This window comes from Tuber melanosporum (assembly GCF_000151645.1).
Source record: "Tuber melanosporum whole genome shotgun sequence assembly, scaffold_108, strain Mel28".
In the NCBI taxonomy this organism is placed as follows: Eukaryota; Fungi; Ascomycota; class Pezizomycetes; order Pezizales; family Tuberaceae; genus Tuber; species Tuber melanosporum.
In genome coordinates, this window is record NW_003298764.1 from 32,932 (window position 1) to 52,227 (window position 19,296).

At 45.5% G+C, this 19,296-nt stretch overlaps 4 protein-coding genes; 1 reads left to right on the forward strand and 3 right to left on the reverse strand.

The window, feature by feature from the left end:
- Positions 1-2,900: 2,900 nt before the first annotated feature.
- GSTUM_00000241001 (uncharacterized protein) lies at positions 2,901-7,033 on the reverse strand (the record flags this gene model as incomplete). Its single annotated transcript, XM_002835422.1, has 6 exons — positions 2,901-3,087; positions 3,155-3,209; positions 3,264-4,425; positions 4,486-6,268; positions 6,316-6,427; positions 6,487-7,033. 6 exons carry the CDS (start codon positions 7,031-7,033, stop codon positions 2,901-2,903), a joined length of 3,846 nt encoding a protein of 1,281 aa, XP_002835468.1.
- A 2,742-nt stretch (positions 7,034-9,775) lies between these two features.
- Positions 9,776-11,893, forward strand: GSTUM_00000242001 (uncharacterized protein). XM_002835423.2 has 4 exons: positions 9,776-10,042; positions 10,113-10,207; positions 10,271-10,376; positions 10,430-11,893. The coding sequence occupies exons 1-4, from the start codon at positions 9,908-9,910 to the stop codon at positions 11,369-11,371; spliced, it is 1,278 nt and encodes a 425-aa protein (XP_002835469.1). The 5' UTR covers positions 9,776-9,907; the 3' UTR covers positions 11,372-11,893.
- Positions 11,894-13,467: 1,574 nt separating this feature from the next.
- GSTUM_00000245001 (uncharacterized protein) lies at positions 13,468-14,500 on the reverse strand (the record flags this gene model as incomplete). XM_002835424.2 has 5 exons in its annotated part: positions 13,468-13,710; positions 13,834-14,017; positions 14,135-14,164; positions 14,284-14,329; positions 14,457-14,500. The coding sequence occupies 5 exons, from the start codon at positions 14,498-14,500 to the stop codon at positions 13,571-13,573; spliced, it is 444 nt and encodes a 147-aa protein (XP_002835470.1). The 3' UTR covers positions 13,468-13,570.
- Positions 14,501-16,359: 1,859 nt separating this feature from the next.
- On the reverse strand, positions 16,360-18,309 carry GSTUM_00000247001 (uncharacterized protein; the record flags this gene model as incomplete). XM_002835425.2 has 8 exons in its annotated part: positions 17,886-18,309; positions 17,698-17,816; positions 17,608-17,630; positions 17,386-17,534; positions 17,304-17,328; positions 16,654-17,247; positions 16,469-16,578; positions 16,360-16,406 (listed from the first exon to the last, which is right to left on the reverse strand). Exons 1-8 carry the CDS (start codon positions 18,097-18,099, stop codon positions 16,360-16,362), a joined length of 1,281 nt encoding a protein of 426 aa, XP_002835471.1. The 5' UTR covers positions 18,100-18,309.
- Positions 18,310-19,296: the final 987 nt, after the last annotated feature.

Sequence of the window (19,296 nt, forward strand, 5' to 3'; positions counted from 1 at the left end):
TCTGGATGTCAAAACATTTCAGGCCTCTAACTCCGTTGTTGAGAATTTTGGTTCTGATGTTGAGTGTTCTGCCGTTGGTTGTGCTCACGCGTTTCCTGGCGAGGTTGTTGCGGCGTAGGGGGTGGTCGAGGAATGCTCTCAGGAGAGTCATAGACGTAGAGCTTTTTATCAATCACAGGAGGTATTGGAAAAATTTCCGTCCCGAGCTCCTGTTCGATCTTATAAAGATTAAACCTTCGCAATATTAGCAACCGCACCACCAGAGAAGGACAAGTCGATCTCCTACCTGTCATCCCAATTGATGAGATTAATCGCAAGACCAAGATGACCAAACCTGCCTGAGCGACCAATACGATGGAGGTATGTCTCCGCATTTTTGGGGAAATCAAAATTGATAACGACATTTACAGCCTGGATATCGATACCGCGAGTGAGCAGATCTGAGCACACCAGGTTACGGCAAACGCCACCCCTAAAATCGTGGAAAACACGATTACGGTGGTTTTGGAGCATTTTTGCATGCGAGTAAAAGCAGGAGTAGCCAAGTTCTGTGATTTTCTTGGCCAGCAGTTCAACACGATTAGTCGAGTTACAGAAGATGATGGATTGGTTGATTTGAAGCTTTGAGAAATAAATGTCAGCTTCTATAAACAAAACCATAATAGGCCATTGGAGAGTACCTTAGAAAATAGAGTGTTAAGACAATGAACTTTCTGCTTCTCCTCCACGAACGCATAATATTGTGTAACACCTCTGAGTGTGAGCTCGTCCATTAGATTTATTTCATACGGTTTGTTAAGGTGTTTATCCTAGACGAGTCATTCGTCAAACAAACCGCCAAAGTGTGGGGAACCGGGATATCTTACCATAAAGCTCTTTACGACAAGGGGGAATGTCGCACTAAAAAGCATTATCTGACGGTCAATGGGAAAATATGCGAGGAGCTGCTCGATAATCGGTGTAAACTCAGGGCTGAGTAGCTTATCCGCCTCGTCCATAATAAACGTTGGACATTCGCTAAAATCGGCAACAGTTTTTCCAGCGAGATCCAGGATTCTACCAGGAGTTCCAACTAAGATGTGAACAGGTTCGTTGAGCCGAATGATATCATCCTTCAATCCTGTCCCACCAGTGGTAACCATAACATTGATGCCTAGATGTTTTCCAAGACTTTTGCAAACTTGCGAAGTTTGCAGAGCAAGTTCTCGAGTAGGTACGAGAATCAAGGCCTGAGTTTTTGTACTCTTCGGATTTACTCTCTCTAGAGCTGGGATAACAAAAGCTGCCGTTTTTCCGGTCCCATTCTTTGCCCGAGCAAGCATATCGCGACCGGTAAGAGCTACAGGTATAGTTTCCTCCTGTATAGGAGAAGGCTTTTCAAAACCAGCTTCAAAAATACCCATTAGTAACTCCCGCTTGATGTATAGATCTTCGAAATCGAGGCCTTTAGTAGCAGTGACATCCTAGCAGAAAGTTAACCCAAGCTGGTATAGAGCAACCAGCATGTAGCCAATTGAGGAAGGTCAAACACACCTCGGTTTGCGGCCTAAGATCTTTCTTTGGCGCCTTCAATTTGGAACTCCAGTTTGGATCTTGGCCTCCCCTATATAACAATAGTTAGCGATTATCACCGCCTCAAGGGAGGGGACAAAAGGATTTACGGTATCACTTACCCTAACGATGTCGCCTCAAGCTGGTCGGCGAGAGCAGTCGCCATTTGTGAAATCGTATGTCAAAAAAGATGTAAAGAGTACTAGGATGAGAGTCCAGAAGTGATGAGCAGATTACAACACTGTGTGGACACCTATTAAAGTATGGTGATGTTTGACTTATTGGTTGCTAAAAAATGCGGTGGTGTCGCGGGTTCTCAAGATGGCGAGTGAGTTCACCAAGTGAAACAAGGTTGGTCGGTTGGCGAGGTAATGTAGCAGCGTAGATTAGAGACGAGGTTGAAGCAAACCAAGGGGCGGTTATTGGTGTTTTCAGAAGAGGTTGCACCAGCGAGGATGAGGACAGGGAATGCAAAGGAAAGAAGAGAGGGAATGTTTTTTAGAAGTGGAAGTAGAAAATAGGGAGGGGAAGGGGAGAATAGAGCGGACACGATCGAAAAGGAAGAGACCAAGGCCCCTAAGAATTGTGATGAACACTTGGCGTAACGGTGGTGGTGGGGTGGTGGTGGTAGCAGTGGTGGTAGCTAGTGGTGAGAGTGTTTGGTTGTGGTAGAATTTATGGTTGAGTTGGTGTTGGTGTTAATGGCAGTGGTGATGGAGGGAGGTGGAAGTCGAGGATGAGAAGTGATATGGTGCGGTAAGGTGGCTAGGGCAGAAAAATGCGACGGATGGACGGTGCGGCGAGAGTTTCGAGTACGGTACTCGAGTACAGGGCAGCCAGGGAAGATTCGACAACAGCGGAAGAGTCCCAGCGAATCAGCAGAAAGCGGCTCCCATATTTATCAGGCCTCTGTCCCTAACCCTTAGCGCCGAAGCGGGGGATGAAATAACCATCCTAGGCACACCTTTGTGGGCTCTGGGTGGCAATATAAATCCACGGCCCCAACGCTCCTAGCTAAGATACAGTAACCTTGTTTTCTCTATGTAAGTATAACTTATGGACCCTACAAGCAGTGCCGCTACTGGAACGATATTCTAGTTTGAAACTGCTTCCCCCTTGATATTTTGCCGTCAAACCCAAAGAGAAAAAATATAAAAGAGAAAAAAAAAAAAAAAGAGAAAAAAAGAAAACAAGTATACACAGGAACAGCAATCATCAATCGTCAAACGCTACTACTTACGCCTTTCCTCCTCATATTGGTACAATTTTTTGGGCTGATCGATAACCGACCTTTGGCCCACCCAGCCACTATTAATTAACAACACCTATAACACCCCACACCTCCCGCACTACCTTTTCCGTCCCGAGTTCGCCTTGCCCGCAGCGTAGGAGCAGTAACTGTCCTCAATGGACACAACTTCGTAGGTGCCTTCCTGGGATGCAAACATACTGTATTTATAGCCGTCTGTAGTTTGTGAATGCATTTCAAGGATTCTGGGCTTCGAGCCCTTCTTGGCAATCTCACTACGAGTATATCTGCGAAGTAGAGATATTAGATATATAATCTTAGATTTAAGAGATGATGGTATAGTTAAATACTCACGTGAATGTAAATGGTGGGGTGCCATAAAAGTCGAAGTGAATCTCAGCTTGGTCACCTATTATCACTCGTTAGAATGGTTGCCTAAAAGTTTGAGAGGGGAGCCAAATACCCTCGGGAATACCCCTGACCACTGTATAACCGTCGCTAATTCGAACAGAAGGGACCTCACGGACAATCTGAGTGAGCCCAACATTCACCTTGCAATCACTCGCAGAATCCTGAAGTCCCGTAATCGTGAAATTACCAGGCTTCTCCGCTACACGGGCAAATTCGGAAGGCTGATTGTGTGCCTTCATCAAAACACCGTTCCATTCGTACTCAACAGCAAAAGGCGGGACCCCCGAAAGTGTAAAAGATATACGATCTCCGACGCAGTAATTCGTTTGTTGGCTGGAAGGTGAGATAGTTGGCATATCAGCAACAGCCACCATAACATGGGGACCCTCCATAGTCTTTCGTACACATCCACGAGAATCCTTCACTTTGAGGACACTAACTGCATGGCTTCCGAGTGTTAAAGCATGGCTTGGGATTCTAAAGTTAAAGATATTGGAATCAATGTGCGGGATATTGATGACATCGCTCTTGCCGGTATTGAAGTGTTTAATATTGATGGTCAATGAGAACGGCGCTTTCCCATGAAGCTGGATGGGAATTATATCATCTCCCGCGCCCGCATCCAGACAATACTTATAGACTTTGCTGGGATTTGCGAAACTCGTGGACGGCCTCGAGTGGATAGTCTGCTCAAGGATAATTGGATTCTGGACAAGGCTTTCCCGTGGGCTATCGTAAAGACTATCTGCAATCCGAGAAAACTTATACCGGTTGACACCCGCCTGGGATGTCTCTAGGCGCACAGTAGCAACACCGAGGCCAGCAGTAAGTTTTTGGGGAATTGGGTCAAGCGCTCTTCTAGAATCATAGCCCTCAGGCCTGAATGTCCGCTCATAGTCGATTGTGAAGGGTGGGCTCCCAACGAAGGCAAGCTCGATAGCATCTTCATCTCCTTCGCAAACATCTTTTCTAGTGAACACATCACCCTTGGTTGTGGACGAAGATTCTGCTAACTTCAACATCGGCCTTGCTATCCAGGTGATCAGAAACGTGCTGTCTGATTCGGTTATTGTTCCAGGGCACCCATTGTCATGTACGCTCTCAAGTTTGTACCGACCCGGATCCCTGACGGTCAGGTAGGCGTTGGAACCAGCGAATTTGAGCTGTTTGGCAGGCTCATTACTGTCTAGGTTCCGAATGGATACATCCCAAGGCTAGAAAGCAAGATTAGCAAAACCACCTGCCAAAAGATGAAAGACAAAGGGAGTTCTCACACTTTCGCCAGTTAAGCGTAATGGAATGTCTACAGTCTTCCTTTCTAGAGCCCTTACGGACATTTTACCTTCAATCGAGGAAAATTGTGCCTTTGGCCTTTGCCATCTGACATCGATCTTGGCCTCGGACCCAACAAAAATCTGGCAACCGCTCTCATCCTCAACCGTGGTTAGAGCCAGCGCATATTCCCCACCGTTTGCCAATGGTGGGGTCCTGATTGTATGGATACCGGTCGTGATGTTAGGTTCCGTCATCTTGGTTCTTTTGCCGTTATGAATGAGTTCGTAGTTCAATGTTAATGGAGGCATCCCCTGCATCTTGACGTCAAATTCGACAGGCTGATCAATACAGACCTTCTTTCTAGGAGAAGGATCGACAAAGGTTGCCCCAGCCATAGGTTTGACAGTTTGCTCCACATAATTGGTTTTTGGATCAATCTTGACATTAGCGTAATTTTTGTCCCGTAGACTGAAAAACTCATATGCGTAGTGACCAGCATCCGCAGGGGTGAATTGCACTTGATGTCTGGTGCGTTCAATCGTCAAAGTCTTGACTGCCGGGTTCCCATTGTCTTTTATCAGGCGGTAGGAAAGTTCGAAGGGCGGAGCTCCAACAAGTGTAAGATCGATCGTAAGACCAATCGATGATCCGGTGCATTTATCGAGGATCTCGTCGGATCTCATAGCCATGCTTGGTTCAGGAGGAGTAATGACAAGACATGAAGCTGGCTCCATCACATCGCCGGAACAAAAGTCACTAGAAATCGCCTTCACACTATAAAGACCGGGTTCCTTGATGGAGACAACATGGCTAAGAGTCTTGAGTTTATGTACCCCCGCCGCCGCACCCAAAGCGTGCTCAGAGGCCAACCCAAGCTTTTCGTACGGCGTGAAAGTAAGCTCAACCTCGTATGGCGCATCATCTTGACCAGACAAGAGCTGTATGGGAAGAACCCCCGTGGCTCCCTTCGGCAGATCCATCGGATGCTGAGGATCACAGCCAAGAAAGCGAGCAAGCGGCCTATCATGAACTTTGAGGTTTTGCGAAAGGCTCCCTCTCTTAGGAACGACATAATCACCATCCTCATAAGCAGCATTGTAATCGACAGCATTGCCACAGGCATCAGAAACCTTATCCACTGAATAAACCCAGTCGCCAGAGGAACCAAGTGATTCGTTAAGAGGTACAGGAATATTCTGACGTTGCGCCCAGGACAGGGCAGCATCGCCTTGCTCTGCCAATGTCCCATCGCTGCTGAATCCAGCAAGCAGAGGCGATTCGAAGTTTTCGGGATGAATACTTTGGACTGTAAACACAGTAGGCTTCCCTTTCATCTCACGGCTATATGTAATTTGAAGAGGCGCAAGGCCCTCTACTTGCAGTGCAAGATCCGACATATCCCCCTTGCACTTATTCCTTTTGTACGTAGGGGAAACTTTGAGTGCTGCCTTCGGACAAGATACGACAAGAGCCTCAGATCGATAAATGCGGACGTCCAATTCTGTCACATCTGTGACTTTGGTGAGACGATAAAGGCCAGGCTGTTTGACTGAATACGAGAGAACCTGTAACTTTGGATCCTCGCCTTTCTCAGCCCGTTTAAGCATCTTTTTAATCTCTTTGGCACTAATATCGATCACATCCGCGCCCCCCGTCTCAAAATCAATTCTGGCAAGCTGTATGTGAATGGGATTCGTCCCATTGATGCGAATAGGGAGATTGATTGCAGAGACACCCTCCCCCAAGCAGAAACAGTTTGCATTCGGATTCAGTTTGACGGCACTGTAAGAGTAAGCTCGGAAGCAACAATCAGATCGAAAGGAACGCACCCTTCAGGTAAAATATGAACCGTATACTTTCCCTGGATGTGGGAGTTGTTATTTACGATATCGTACCACTTGACACTTTTCTCAGAAATGGAAACCTCCCGATCATAAATAACTTAACCCAACGGAATTAGCTATTGGCGCACTAGCCACCACAAGCAAGGGCTCACTCACACTTCCAAAGGCCTCCAATAATCGCTGTAAGAGGGATCTCATATTTCAGACTCAAAAAGATGTCCACCACCGAGAAAATAGCTATAGTACGCAGGGTGAAATTCGGCGTAAATGTGAGCCAGGGTATCCGAAGTAATGGTAGGAACCAAAAGAAACAGCCATCCACAACCAGCCATTTAGAGCAGAACCACAACTCAGATATCGAGTCCCCATCCGTAGTATACAATCGCGCGATGTCGTAAAACTTCCACGCTTGCAGAAGGACAAAGAAGCCAACCGCGTATAAACGTTGTGTCGGCGCATCTAGTGTATCGAGCGATATTAACGGTGGAAGAGCAACGTCTCTAGTTTGTACCATGCTGGGCGGGGCGTTGTTCTTTGGACCTGTTGCGATAGTTGAAGTCATGGAAGTAGAAACAATCGCACCCACTGAACGAGGTGGAGATTCCCGAGCTGGAGGTGAGGGTGAATGAGGCACTCGACGTGCTCGACCAGTTGCAGGAGACCTTGGAAAGGCCGCAGGTATCCTAGGAGTTCCGTCACTCATGATGATGGCTCAGGTCATCGAGGGATAAGGAAAAATAGGCAAAGGATGTGAAAGGATGTGTTTCGGAGGTGGTGTTTTTGTCGGGGGTCCCTCACTGAGGCCTAGATCAGGGGCTGCCCTCTTGAAAACAAAAGTTAGGACAACGCGTTCCATTCGGTAGGGCAACCTCCTTTAGATGACGCTCACACGTGATATTATATTCAAGGAGCCGCAAAGGTGGCTTGCATTTTTTTTCTTAATTATTATCAGCCACATGTTACTAAGCACAAGGATACAACAAGAACCTGCAGAGCGTCCTGCTCAGCATTATAACTTATCATACAGTGCTTGAACTGTACTTCTGCGAGCACAGGTATCATACTGGTACTCGAGTGGACTAGAGTACCGGCACTGCACATCATCATATCATTATACTAGTTGCCCTCCATGTGCGTGCCGCGCGGGCTAGAACTCATGACTGCATCAAAGCACACCCCTATCATAATTATGTCGATCTCAATTATTAGCTAGCAGTATGGATCATTGACTTGAACCCCACATCCTAAGGTCTTTGTCTCCCTACACAGAACTGACAAAGCATCGAAATAGTGGTCAACCGTTTCAAAAGGTTCCCCATTCTACCAGCACAAAACCTCTGTCGTGTTTTTCAGGTATGATATTAGAATAAATTCAAAAGTTACTGGTCTTGGTGTATGATCCTCCACAAATTTTTGTCACAAATTGATGACAGAACTTCGCAACTTGTGAAGCACCCTTTCTGTGTACCCATGCTAGGGAATTTCCCTTCCTTTCCCCCTTCCGCTGTCTTTCCCCACTTGCAACATTTTGCTCTTGCGCCATAGGAAAACGTCTAACAAAGTCTTATTCCCTAATCCTTTACCGGTACAAACAACTTTGGACAGTACCATATGAACCATGCTCACCAGACCTTTCCCTATACTCGTAGCGCTATATATAATATCACTATTACAGTCTACGATATTATGGCGATTTCATAATCAGGGTGTAAGCGTAAGTCAAGTTATTCAAGTTTTGCTATCATGCTTGTACCAGCCACATCGCACCCGCAAAGTTCTATGATACCGTAGTACTGGCAGCACCTCAGGTATCCCAACAACTCCGGCCCTAAATGGCAAGACAAGGGACGATTCTTTTCACGGAAAATATTTTTAATTTAGTAGCTACAGACTCCACAGAGGATATTCATTATTTTTCTCCTAGCAAATATGGTAGCTTTTGCAATCTCCTGGTCGAAAACTATCAAGACTTTGCGATGCATTAGATGTGGTGAGAACTTTCTGGAGAAGAGTGTACGAGTACGGTACAGTACCGTACCGTACATGTATCTCCAGTACCACTATGATACATATTGCACAGCGCTCAGGGTACTCGTGAACAGTATGATACTCGAGTACAGTACCAGGGCATGACACCAGTAGTTTACCTTTACTCGAGTACCCTATCCCGAGTTTTGTAATGCGTTTCTCACCAACTTCAGCAACTTCCTACCGGTATTTATCATGCATCGTACAAGTATGGCTCTGGACGGTAAAAATTAACCTCTTTTTTTACGAGATGGACACCTCACGAAAAATTATATTACCAACCACAACTATTGTATAATGATTTTTTAAGTTGTATATTTGTTTATTTAGTGAATCTAAAGACATTTACAGTGCCATAAAGAAATCAAGTAATATTTGAGCCTTGTAAATCATTTTAAAACTAGTAACTTTTTGCCTAGTCCTGAGTCCAATACACATTTAAAAATAGAGCTAAAATGCACATATAAGTGATTGTTGATGAGTATATAGGGTTTAGGGCAATTTTCAGATATGGTATGAGAGGCCATTAAGATATTTGTAGCCAAAGACATAGTTCTAACACATATATTATCCAAATATTCCTATCTTTATTTCAAGAAAATCTATTAAATACATTATAATAGAGAAGAGATTATATATATATAAAGACACAGAGCTTTCTACTTATATCACAAAGTACTAGTTATGTGGAAAGGTTTATTTCATCTATAAGCTAAATAAATCTAGAATTTTGTATATCTTCCTTATATTATTCATTATATCATAATAAAGAAAATTTTAGTAATTTTTAAAGAATTGGTAATTTATAAACAAGAAAAGAAAGAGAAATAAAAAAGTGAGTGATAACTTGTGGATTAGCCAACAATTCTCAATACACAAAAGGTCGATTTTTACTGTCCGGAACCATAAGTTACATAGATTCTGGCAGCGGCGCTTCCACCGAAGATCGACCAGTCTCGGTCCTCCAGCAGGAACCCCAATCAATACAACAATCAAACTTTTCCTCGTCATTTGTTGATTCCTCTTGACCAGCTGTGCACCTCTATGCCCAGAAGACACCACAATAAAGATTTTCTTTGCCTTCCTTAAGCAGTTGAAGATAGTTAAACCTGTCTTCAGACACGCTAAACCTGTTTTAACACGATTCATGCTTTCCTATTCGCCCGGAATCCCCGGTAGACTATGTCGAGGTGTTATTAATTAGACTACCGTATGTGACACTGTTGTTTGCATTGGTTTTCCACTGCGCTTGTGTTTATTCCCATTTAACACCTTTCAATAAGTTGATCCTGGGTGCTGAGTAATATGAGTATACTGAGAAGAGCAAACCGCTGACAATTCTGACCTAGCTCCAAGCTCTGCTCATTTCCACAATAACCTTCTGACCTCTCACACTCCACGCACACCCATTCCCTCACCCCCCTCACCCCTCCACTCAGCTCTATCCCCTCGCTCAACCCACTACGCACAACCAACCCTCAATACCATCATCGCGACGTTCCTCCACCACACACCAATTGTGATTTCGAAATACGTTAGGGCGACAAATATGGCTTCCTCCAGTAACATTGGAGGGTCCACTCGTGTTAAATCAAACATCAGTCCTTGCGCTGCGCCTGAAATTAGGGGCATCGTAGAGCAAAAGGAGAACTGGGGAGGGTGGGCCACTACTTTGAACGATGCGGTAAGCTTCTATCATTTGTCATCGCATTTTGTAGCACCTGTCCTAATATGTACCTCCGTATCTTTTGCAGACCATCTTCGAATACATTATGCGCCAAGTTGGTTGCGAGAGTGTCGCCGTGAGAGAACTTTATTCTATGGAGGAGGATTATCTTCGAGAGGTGAAGTGAGTTGATTGAATGCTATGCGATTTGTGCGAGTATTATTGCTAATCAAACAAAATTATCAGATCTTGTTATGGTATTATTTTTCTCATGCCATATAATGAGCATTACGAGACCCAAGCGGGGGAGGAACTAAAAGACCTCCCCGATGGAATGTGGTATAGTAATCAAGTACGACCCCTCCCCTCTACCTATTAGCCCTTACCTTTTTAACCAATTTATAGATTGCCGATAATGCCTGCGCCTCTTATGCACTGTTAAATATCTTGATGAACCTCAACAACGTACCATTGGGCACACAACTTGAGGGGTTCCGCGAATTTACCCTTGGACTTCTGCCTCCTCACAGAGGCCAGGCGGTCGATGGATTTAAATCAATCAAGAATGCACACAACTCATTTTGCTTCAGGTATGAAATTGAGGAGGCAGATTTGATCCTCTACGAGGAAGCAGTTAGGGACTCGGATCCAAAGTCCGAACTAAAGTCCAAGGAAAATCACGGGGGAAAGAAATACAAAACTGAGGAGGCAGAGGTGGCGCGAGGCCACACCGATCAAATTGATGGTCCTCACCACTACATCGCATACGTTCAAGTAGGAGGGTGCCTGTGGGAATTGGATGGCCTCAAACAAACGCCTTTCAAGGTGGGAGATTGTAATAATGAAAACTTTGCCGTCTGCGTCGGCAGTCGCATGCGTGAATTGACTGCTAGGTGCTCAGATTTGAGCATTGACTTCGGTATATTCGCCCTTGAACCTGCAAAGGCGCCCCAACTAGACAAACAACACCAAGCCAACGCGAGGGAGATAGGCGCCATCGAGCGCAAGCTACAGGAAATAGATCCTCATTCTTCCTTGCGCAAAGAAGATCTACTGTCGGGCCTCTTAATCCTCCCGCCTTCTGATACGGATGATTTTGGACATCACAATGGGATGATGACGGAGCAACTGGTGGAGCTCCGCACCGACTTAATCCAGAAACAAAAGGCAATTGAGATGGAAAAGGATAACCTCTTCAACGAAGAGTCTAGAAAGGCTTTGGAGCTGGCGCGAAACCGGCACGACTACGAGCCGTTCATACTTACGATGGCAACGATGGTCTGGGCGCAGCAGCAAGCTGAAGCAAAAACAATTAAACCAAAGAAAAAGGGAAGGAAAGGGCGTTGATACTAGTTCCGTCTAATCCTTTATTTCCTTCCCTCCCATTTTCTTCGTATTCCTATGTCCCAGAGTCCCCCTGTTCTGTTTTCTGTTTGAATGGCGTGTCGGGTCAGTCGGCTTGGTTAAGTTCGGTTTGGTTTACTATGTTTTTCTCTGCTACCTCTGACTTTCCACATTGTCTTCATCATTGACCTTCAAGATCTTGTTGTCCATCCTATGCCTCCAAAGCAGGCGTGTGTGTCGGTGTGTATCGGTCAAGTGTTTTAGAACAATTTGTCCAGGCTTGTTTGAGCAACTATCTGTTTGATTACCCTCTTTATTTCTCGTAGCCCATTTCTTGTGTCATGCCTTCGTCAGGGGACCATTCCGACATTTTATATATTATGCTTCCCTAGTTTTACATCTCTAATTCATGCCTGTTGCAGTAGTTCTGTTCGGTTGCACGTTGGTTTTTTCTGGATTCACTCTTTTTTGCGTCCCCCCATTGATTCCACTTATCCTACCGAAAAAGAAAAAACTCCCTAATAATCCGTGCCCAATTTCACTTTCGTCTCATCTCTGCGTACCCCCTTCCATTCTCCCCATTTCTACATTCACTTTTTTTGCTTGGGTACTGTCTACCTTCGCTACACTATACTACACCCTAGTCTCACAAGCGACCAAGCGAGTAAATGAAGAATGATAAAAAACCAAAGCATTACTCCCGTAGTCTAAACATCATCATAACTTATCACTCACTCCCTGACTTCCTGATGGCAATAGATGGCTTATTCGACCACAACACAACAAGCCTCACACGTCCTTCCCCAAGAATACCTTCACTCTTTCTATGATATCATACTCGAGTATCCCGCCTGCCAGCCAGTCACGATGGGGCACGCCCGGAATAGTGTGAGCAAGTTGGAGGAGGAAAGGAAGTAGAGACCAGTCAGCAAAATACCTCTGGCTTCGTGGGAAAGATACCGGTACGAAGAAAAACCTCCTGCAAGATCTCCATATTACCTGGAGATGGGCGGTATTAGGCTGCAGGCGCGGAACCAGTTAGATTGGTCTACAATATAATACAAAATTGATCGAATAGAGCGGATTGTTTTTTCTTCTTCCAACTATGATAACGGTATGATTCCCTTGAGATCTCAAGTATGATAGCCGGGCTAGTGAGCACTACTAGCATTATAATTATCATAGGAAAGAAAAAAAAAAAAAAACCTCAAATTACCCGGCTGCACCGCTTTTCCTCCTCTTTGCCAGTTATGATACGGTATCGGGAATACCCTACAGTGCAGTATCTTGCTGTACAGTCATTATTATACCTCAGGTATGATATGAGTGGACTACAATACCAGTACTCTAATCAGCGGTGTTGAAAAAACCCTGACTTTGAGGGGAGCCATTACAACTTGTACCATCCCCCTCCCTTTTTCTTTGCGAAGAAAAAAGAAAGAAAGAAAGAAACCCTTTGCTATACATTTGCGATGCCTGGATACCATACTTTTTCCTCATCCCGAGTACATGCAATACAAGTCATCAGACTTATCACACACTCAAAGTGCTGTGCGTGGTCGAGATAGTATAGGCTTCGGCACGAACGTACTCGAGTACAGTGGTAAATTACAAACTAGCCAAGTAAGTTAGCTATCCGTGCGCTGTTACGGTTACGAATTACAGCACAAGCACCTTATCATATGGTGCAGCGCTTCAGGACAGAGGCGCCCATAGCTTCATGCGGGATATGTGGCAAAGCGATTCGAGAAGGTCAGGTTGCTTCTACTCGAGTTTTAGCTATCACTGTGATTTGGGATGGCGCAGTCAGAAAGGGAGGGACCGATTTGTATCATACGAGATGCGGAATTTTCTCCCCTAGAGACTTGTTGATCGTAGGGGAATCAAGCAAAATAATATCCATAGCTCTATGGTGATGCGAAGGGAATGTAATAAACAGTTTCTCGCATTATTTGCAAATTTGGCTACACGCCAGCTACAGAATCACTAATCCCCCATAAAACACCACAAGTTTCATACTAGCCAAAGTTTGTTTCGTTACAAATCGCAATGTTTGAGCTCACCTATCATCCGTTAAACATGGAGCTCCACCACCGAGGATCAGAAAAAGTTGTTTAATTTGCACCATCCCTAATGGAAAAAAAAAACAGACTAAAGAATGCCCGCCCACCGAGTCCGCCACAATCCATACCACACCCATCACTAAATGGCATACTTCCTGGTCCACTCTCTGGCCGTAGCCTCATACCTGGCACGATCGGTCTTGTAGACGTGTGCAATCTCGGGGACGAGGGGATCGTCGGGGTTCGGATCTGTAAGCATTGAACAGATGGAAAGCAGAACTGGAAGTAAACAATTAGTAAAAAAGTTAAAATTTATATTCTTGGCACGAGGGCCCATGTGAAAATGTGAACTCCAGTCACGCGGGTAGTTTGCAAAGGTACAGTAACAAAGAAAGCACACACCCTTAGAGATAGTCAGAGCTGGCGACCATTGGTCTCTCAAGATATCCAAGCAGATACTGCCGTTGGCGTTGATATTTGGGTGGTAGATACGGGTAGTGAAGTTGACCTTGGGAGGCTTGAAAGGGTAGTCGGTGGGGAAAGCGATGGATAAAAAGAATACCCCAGAGGAGTAAGGACTATCTGCCTGAGGATGACAAAAGCACGGGTCAGAAAATACGTTCGCCTCGGTTATGATCCAAGCCGGGCCTTATGGCTCAACTATGCCTTGTTGAAGGAGGCTATCAAGCAGGGGTCAACATACAGGACCCATAATGGTTGCTTGCCAATGAAACTAAACAGGACATCAGTATTTGTCTCGCAGCATCACGACACCCAGTAAGATAACAAACAACAAACTTTGTTTGAAGCCAAAGAAATCTTTCGGAGGGAAGGCATCAAGGTAAAACTCACCAAATCCTCGCCAATAGGACCGGCACTGCATGATGAGGGTGGATCTCTAGAGGTAAACAGTTAGCAAGCAATAGCTTTCAGCCGATAGCCAGGCAACGCCCCCTCACGCGAACTCTCAACGGGAGCCGAAGCGAAGACCGATTTTTGCTGTAGCATAGGGAGGAAAACCATACCTTCCGAGATCGCTGAGTTCCTTGTTAATTCTCTTGAGGGCCATTTCGAACTGGTTGTTATGGGAGTATTGCTATTGAAGGTTGTAGGAGTGACGGCTGTGGAAGGCGGGGTTAGCAAAAGCAGGGAGATGGTGGTGTTGTTGTTGACAAGAGGACAACAGCGAAGGAATCAGGAAGGAGAAGGAAGGGGGGTGCAGAGGGGGAGAAGGAGGTTGTAAAGGAAGTGAGGAATAAAAAGATAAAAGAATGAAATAGGAGTAAGGCAGAGGAATACTCACAGTGAAGCGTAAAGTAAAGAATAGGGAAGGATTGACAAAGGTAAGAACAGGAGAGAGTTGAGTTGTTGTGGAAGTTGAGATGGTGGGGAGCAGGAGGGTAAGTTTGAGTTGGGGGGGAGGCAAGTTTTGTACTTAGCAGGAGGGTCGATCCTTTAGTATGGTGAAATCAGACGCTCAAACATAGAAGTTAGGAGAGGGCCACAGAACACTTTTTTTTTCTGGGGCTGGTTCTCCTACTTTGCCTCAGTGGCCAACTCTCCGACAATCCTTCTTACCCAGCAGCCTTTTTTTTTCTTCTCCCTTTTTCTCTATCGTGGGTCATAGGCTCTCTGACTAAGCACTGCGAAAGTGAGAAGAAGGCTTCTCATTTTTCTTTTCTCCTATTCGCATATAGAGGCGCCTTCTCGCCTACCGTACTATATAAACGCAGGCGTTCGTGCTAAGGTTCTATGAAATTGTTAAAAAGGTACACGGATAAATGGTAGAAATTATTTTACGTTTTGAGCTCAAGATATTTATTGGGTTTGATTTTCAATGATTGGTTAATAGTTATGGCCGCAGCGTCCATAGCATTTCTGAGGCGATCACGCCTGCCTCGAGCTGCGTCAAAGGCTCACAAGCCCCACCAACCGGAAAACAGAGAACTGTTTTCTCCTCCAAAGGCCGTACAGGGCGCAGACTGTGTTCTGGTATTTGAAATACGCGATTGGTGCAGTCCATATTTCCGCTTACGTATTTTTCAGTCTTCACACTGCTTGATCTTATAAATTTACTGGTATCATCGCTTTCGACCCTCCAATACCGGTATCAATTACCACGACCCCACCAGCATTTACCCCGCAAGATTGCTGTGACGGGAGCCCACATACCGGTATAATACAACATTGGCCCTGGGTCCTGAGCTGCGGCACTCTTTCTGCTTCACCTTCTCCCCTCGTTTCAACTATTTTCCTGCCATACTTGTAAATTAGGATGGAGCCCCTTCCCAAGTCCTTGAGTATGATAATTGATTTAACTGACTTGCACCGCCAGTATGCGGCGTCCCTTCATTCTCGTTTCAACTGCCTCTTTGCCTCTTCCCTGGGTTCCTTAAAATAGCAGACCTAGCCTCACCAATCCAAGCATCTTACCGATTAATTTCTCGCCAAATTTCAAATCCTATTCAAACTTCAGCTACTCGGCATTTCTTCATTTGTTTCCCATGCTTCATTCATCAATAAAGTTTCCCATCTCTTCTGTCATAGCCTTGGGGGAGGAAATCAGGATTTTTTGACCCCCCAGCCTCATCTCTCTTGTTTACATCCAAGTACTATCACTGTATGAATATAAGTTGGAACTGTGAATTACGAGCAAATAGAGTCGTTCAGCCCCGGGGTCGAAAAAGCGTATTTCGAGTGTGAAGTTTCGAGTGGTCTGCCAGATTTGTATGCAAGAGAGGCGTTACGCGCCAAGCTTCAACCCGAAAAACTCGCACGAACACTTTTCAACCCCGGGACCGACTGCCTCTATTAAATTGGAGCGTCAGAAAGACAAAACTTTGAAAAACAAAGGGTCTAACAATCTCCTTGTACAACCTCCTCCCCTAAATGTTTTCCGGGTGGGTATTACATTTTCGGCGGCGGCGACTAACAAAAGGCTTGGGCTCCAGTGATTGCCCGTCCGAGTATAAGACCTAATCGCGCAACGTTTTAGCGGCTGACCTTTCGGTGTTTATTCGGGTTATTCGGATCTTACTGTGGATGTCACTCTGGCCTTCGTATGTTTGGGTAACAAAAAGATTTGCAACGTGTCTTCCAGTCCCATATTCGTCCGACACCGCATTTCCTCCGAAAATCTCCTGGAGGCTGCATATAACGCAGCGTTATTTAATACCGACAAACGAAATGAGATGCGATGACGATGGGGGAGGGAAAACCCACATTCGAGCGTTAGCAAGTGCTCTATCGCAATTTTGACGCTTGATCATTGAAATCATCTCTGGAGCACAGAGTCCTTTATCCTTCAGCCGCCCGACATGCAAGCAAGCGGCCAACCCGAAAGCAGCATCCGTGGTCGCATCCGCTAGCTTTTTCTGAACGAGCTGGTACTTTGCTAGAGGATTTCCTTTAAACTGCTTTCGTTCCAGAGCATATATCCTCGCTCTCGTAATGCAGTCTTCCAGCGCCCCCATAGTACCCCACGCAATCCCATACCTGGCATTGTTCAAACAACTAAATGGGCCCCTCAGACCATCAACGTCTGCAAACATGTTTTCCTCAGGAACTTCCACCCCGTCTAACATGATCATTCCAGTGATGGACGCTCGGAGCCCGGTTTTGTCTTTGATGGCTGGAGTCGAGAGTGTTCCAGGAGCTGCGGTAGCTCTCTCCACGAGAAAGCCACGGATCTTACAGTCGAGTTTGGCCCAGACCATGAGAACGTCTGCGATTGGAGAATTTGTGATCCAGGTTTTCGACCCGAAAAGGAGGCAGACTCCCTTCTTTGTGGGATGTGGTCGGGCAACGGTTTCCATGCTAACTTTCAATTAGCAAACTATACTTCTCGTCGAGGGATTGGAATGGTAAATTACGACCCAGGATCGGAACCATGATTTGCTATTTGTTATAGTTAATACCAATAGGAAATACTGGGAATCTTCCCTGAAAACATACGTTCTGTCAGGCCAAAGGCTCCAATAATCTTTCCCTTTGCCATACCCGGCAGGAATCGCTCCTTCTGCTCCTGCGTCCCGAACTCGTCGATGCCTCCCATGACGAGTGAGCTCTGAACACTCATTCCACTGCGGTATCCACTATCTACCCTTTGTTCGCATACCCATCAGCACCTAGATAATCTCCTCGAACCCTTGGCAACAGCTTAAGAGAACTCCATACCTCTCCACTTCTCTAGTAACCAACTACAACAATCAGCTCCAATCCCAATCCCAACCCACTCTCCAAGCGGGGAAGGAAGCAGGAACCCACCCCTGCGGCAACATTCCCCACACCTGCACATCCGTACCCATTAATCGTAGCCCCCAATAGTCCCAACTCCCCCATCTCAACCAAAATCCTCCTGTCGTAATGCTCATCACGGTACGCCTCTTTTCACCTCCACCCAAATCCCATTAGCCTTCATCCTCCATCATAGTAGTTGAGGGCAGCACACGTACGTAAAACCCGAGGCAAAAGCTTCTCCTGACAATACTCCCGCGCCATATTCGAAATGGTGACTTCATCATCTGTCAGGGCGGAAGTGAGTAGGAGAGGGTCCTGCCAGTCAAATGTTGTGCTGTGGGCTTTTCGAATTGTGGCGGCTGCTGTTGTTATTTTGGTAGTTATGTGAAGTGCACCCTGATGGGCTGGCCGGAGGATTGTGCGAAGCATTTTTTTTTGGTAATTGTATACTCGGGTAGGGAGTATTGAGCTGGGTTTAGCTAGTGAGGTGTACCTACCGGTAGGAGACTTGGTGGTGGAGGGGACCCCAGTAGGGAGGTTCGAAGTTCTCGGGAGATGGAAGGTACAAGTGTTTCGGTAGAAGCGTATTTCTCGGAAAATACGGTACATTGTAAACCTTTTGGCAAGCAGGTACACAGCATGCCAGGTCCAGAGGTACAGTACTAACGTAATTTACGGTGAAGCGGCTCGGGACAGGGATGTGGCTCGGCGCCAAGCTGTACCCCGCACAGGTGATAAACCACCCGCTAAATTTGGTGAAAAGGAGCATAAATCAACGATACCAGTATCCAGAATGCCACGAGTCAAGCAGCAGCAAGTGAATGAACAAGAGGAACAGATCCAAGAGGTATTACGCTATGATGAAAAAGCAAAGGAGTCCTCTATCAAGCAAACATCTGAACTCTTTGGAGTTTCTTACTCAATCTTGTATAGGAGATTAAGGGGTAGCAGAAATCATATCCTTGGACAGAAAGCCATGCAGCTTTTGACCAAGTATGAAGAGAACTCAATTGTGCAGTGGTATGAAAATTTAGATGAGTGGGGTCATCCACCATGGCTGGCAGTAGTCAAAACAATGGCTCTAGCACTCATCCACCAGCAAGTTAACTCCAAAAATCAGACCTTAGGAGTATACTGGTTAACAAGATTTTTGGACCGGCACCCACAGCTGGTATCTAAGCTCAGTACTCGTCTGGACAGTTAAAGGGCTTTTGCCAGTAATCCTCAGATTTTGAAAAACTATTTTTCTAAGGTACACATATGTATACTCAATAGTAAACTACAAAGTAGAGATACAAGAAGAGCTAATTCTACTATCAATATATATATAGTTAAAGAAATTAATTCGCTTCTATAATCTCAAATCACAGAACATGTATAATATGGATGAAAAAGAGTTCATGATGGGTGTAGCATTACATTGTAAAGTAATTAGCAAAAGGGGCCGGAGATTACCACTTCTCACCCAGGATGGAATATGTGAGTGAGTTACTGTTATTGAGGCAGTGAGTGGGAATAGGCTTGTTCTTCGTCCAATGATAATAAATAAAGGAGTAGCTCATTATATGGGCTAGAACGGGTGCGAGCCACATGACATCTTACTTACCGTTAAGGAGCTCCTTCCAT

Bases quoted from the DNA above. Each gene is read 5' to 3' on its own strand.
- GSTUM_00000242001 (XM_002835423.2), top strand. From the start codon at position 9,908: ATGGCTTCCTCCAGTAACATTGGAGGGTCCACTCGTGTTAAATCAAAC. The intron at 10,043-10,112 runs GTAAGCTTCTAT...TATCTTTTGCAG, and splicing joins CCACTACTTTGAACGATGCG to ACCATCTTCGAATACATTAT. The intron at 10,377-10,429 runs GTACGACCCCTC...ACCAATTTATAG, and splicing joins GAATGTGGTATAGTAATCAA to ATTGCCGATAATGCCTGCGC.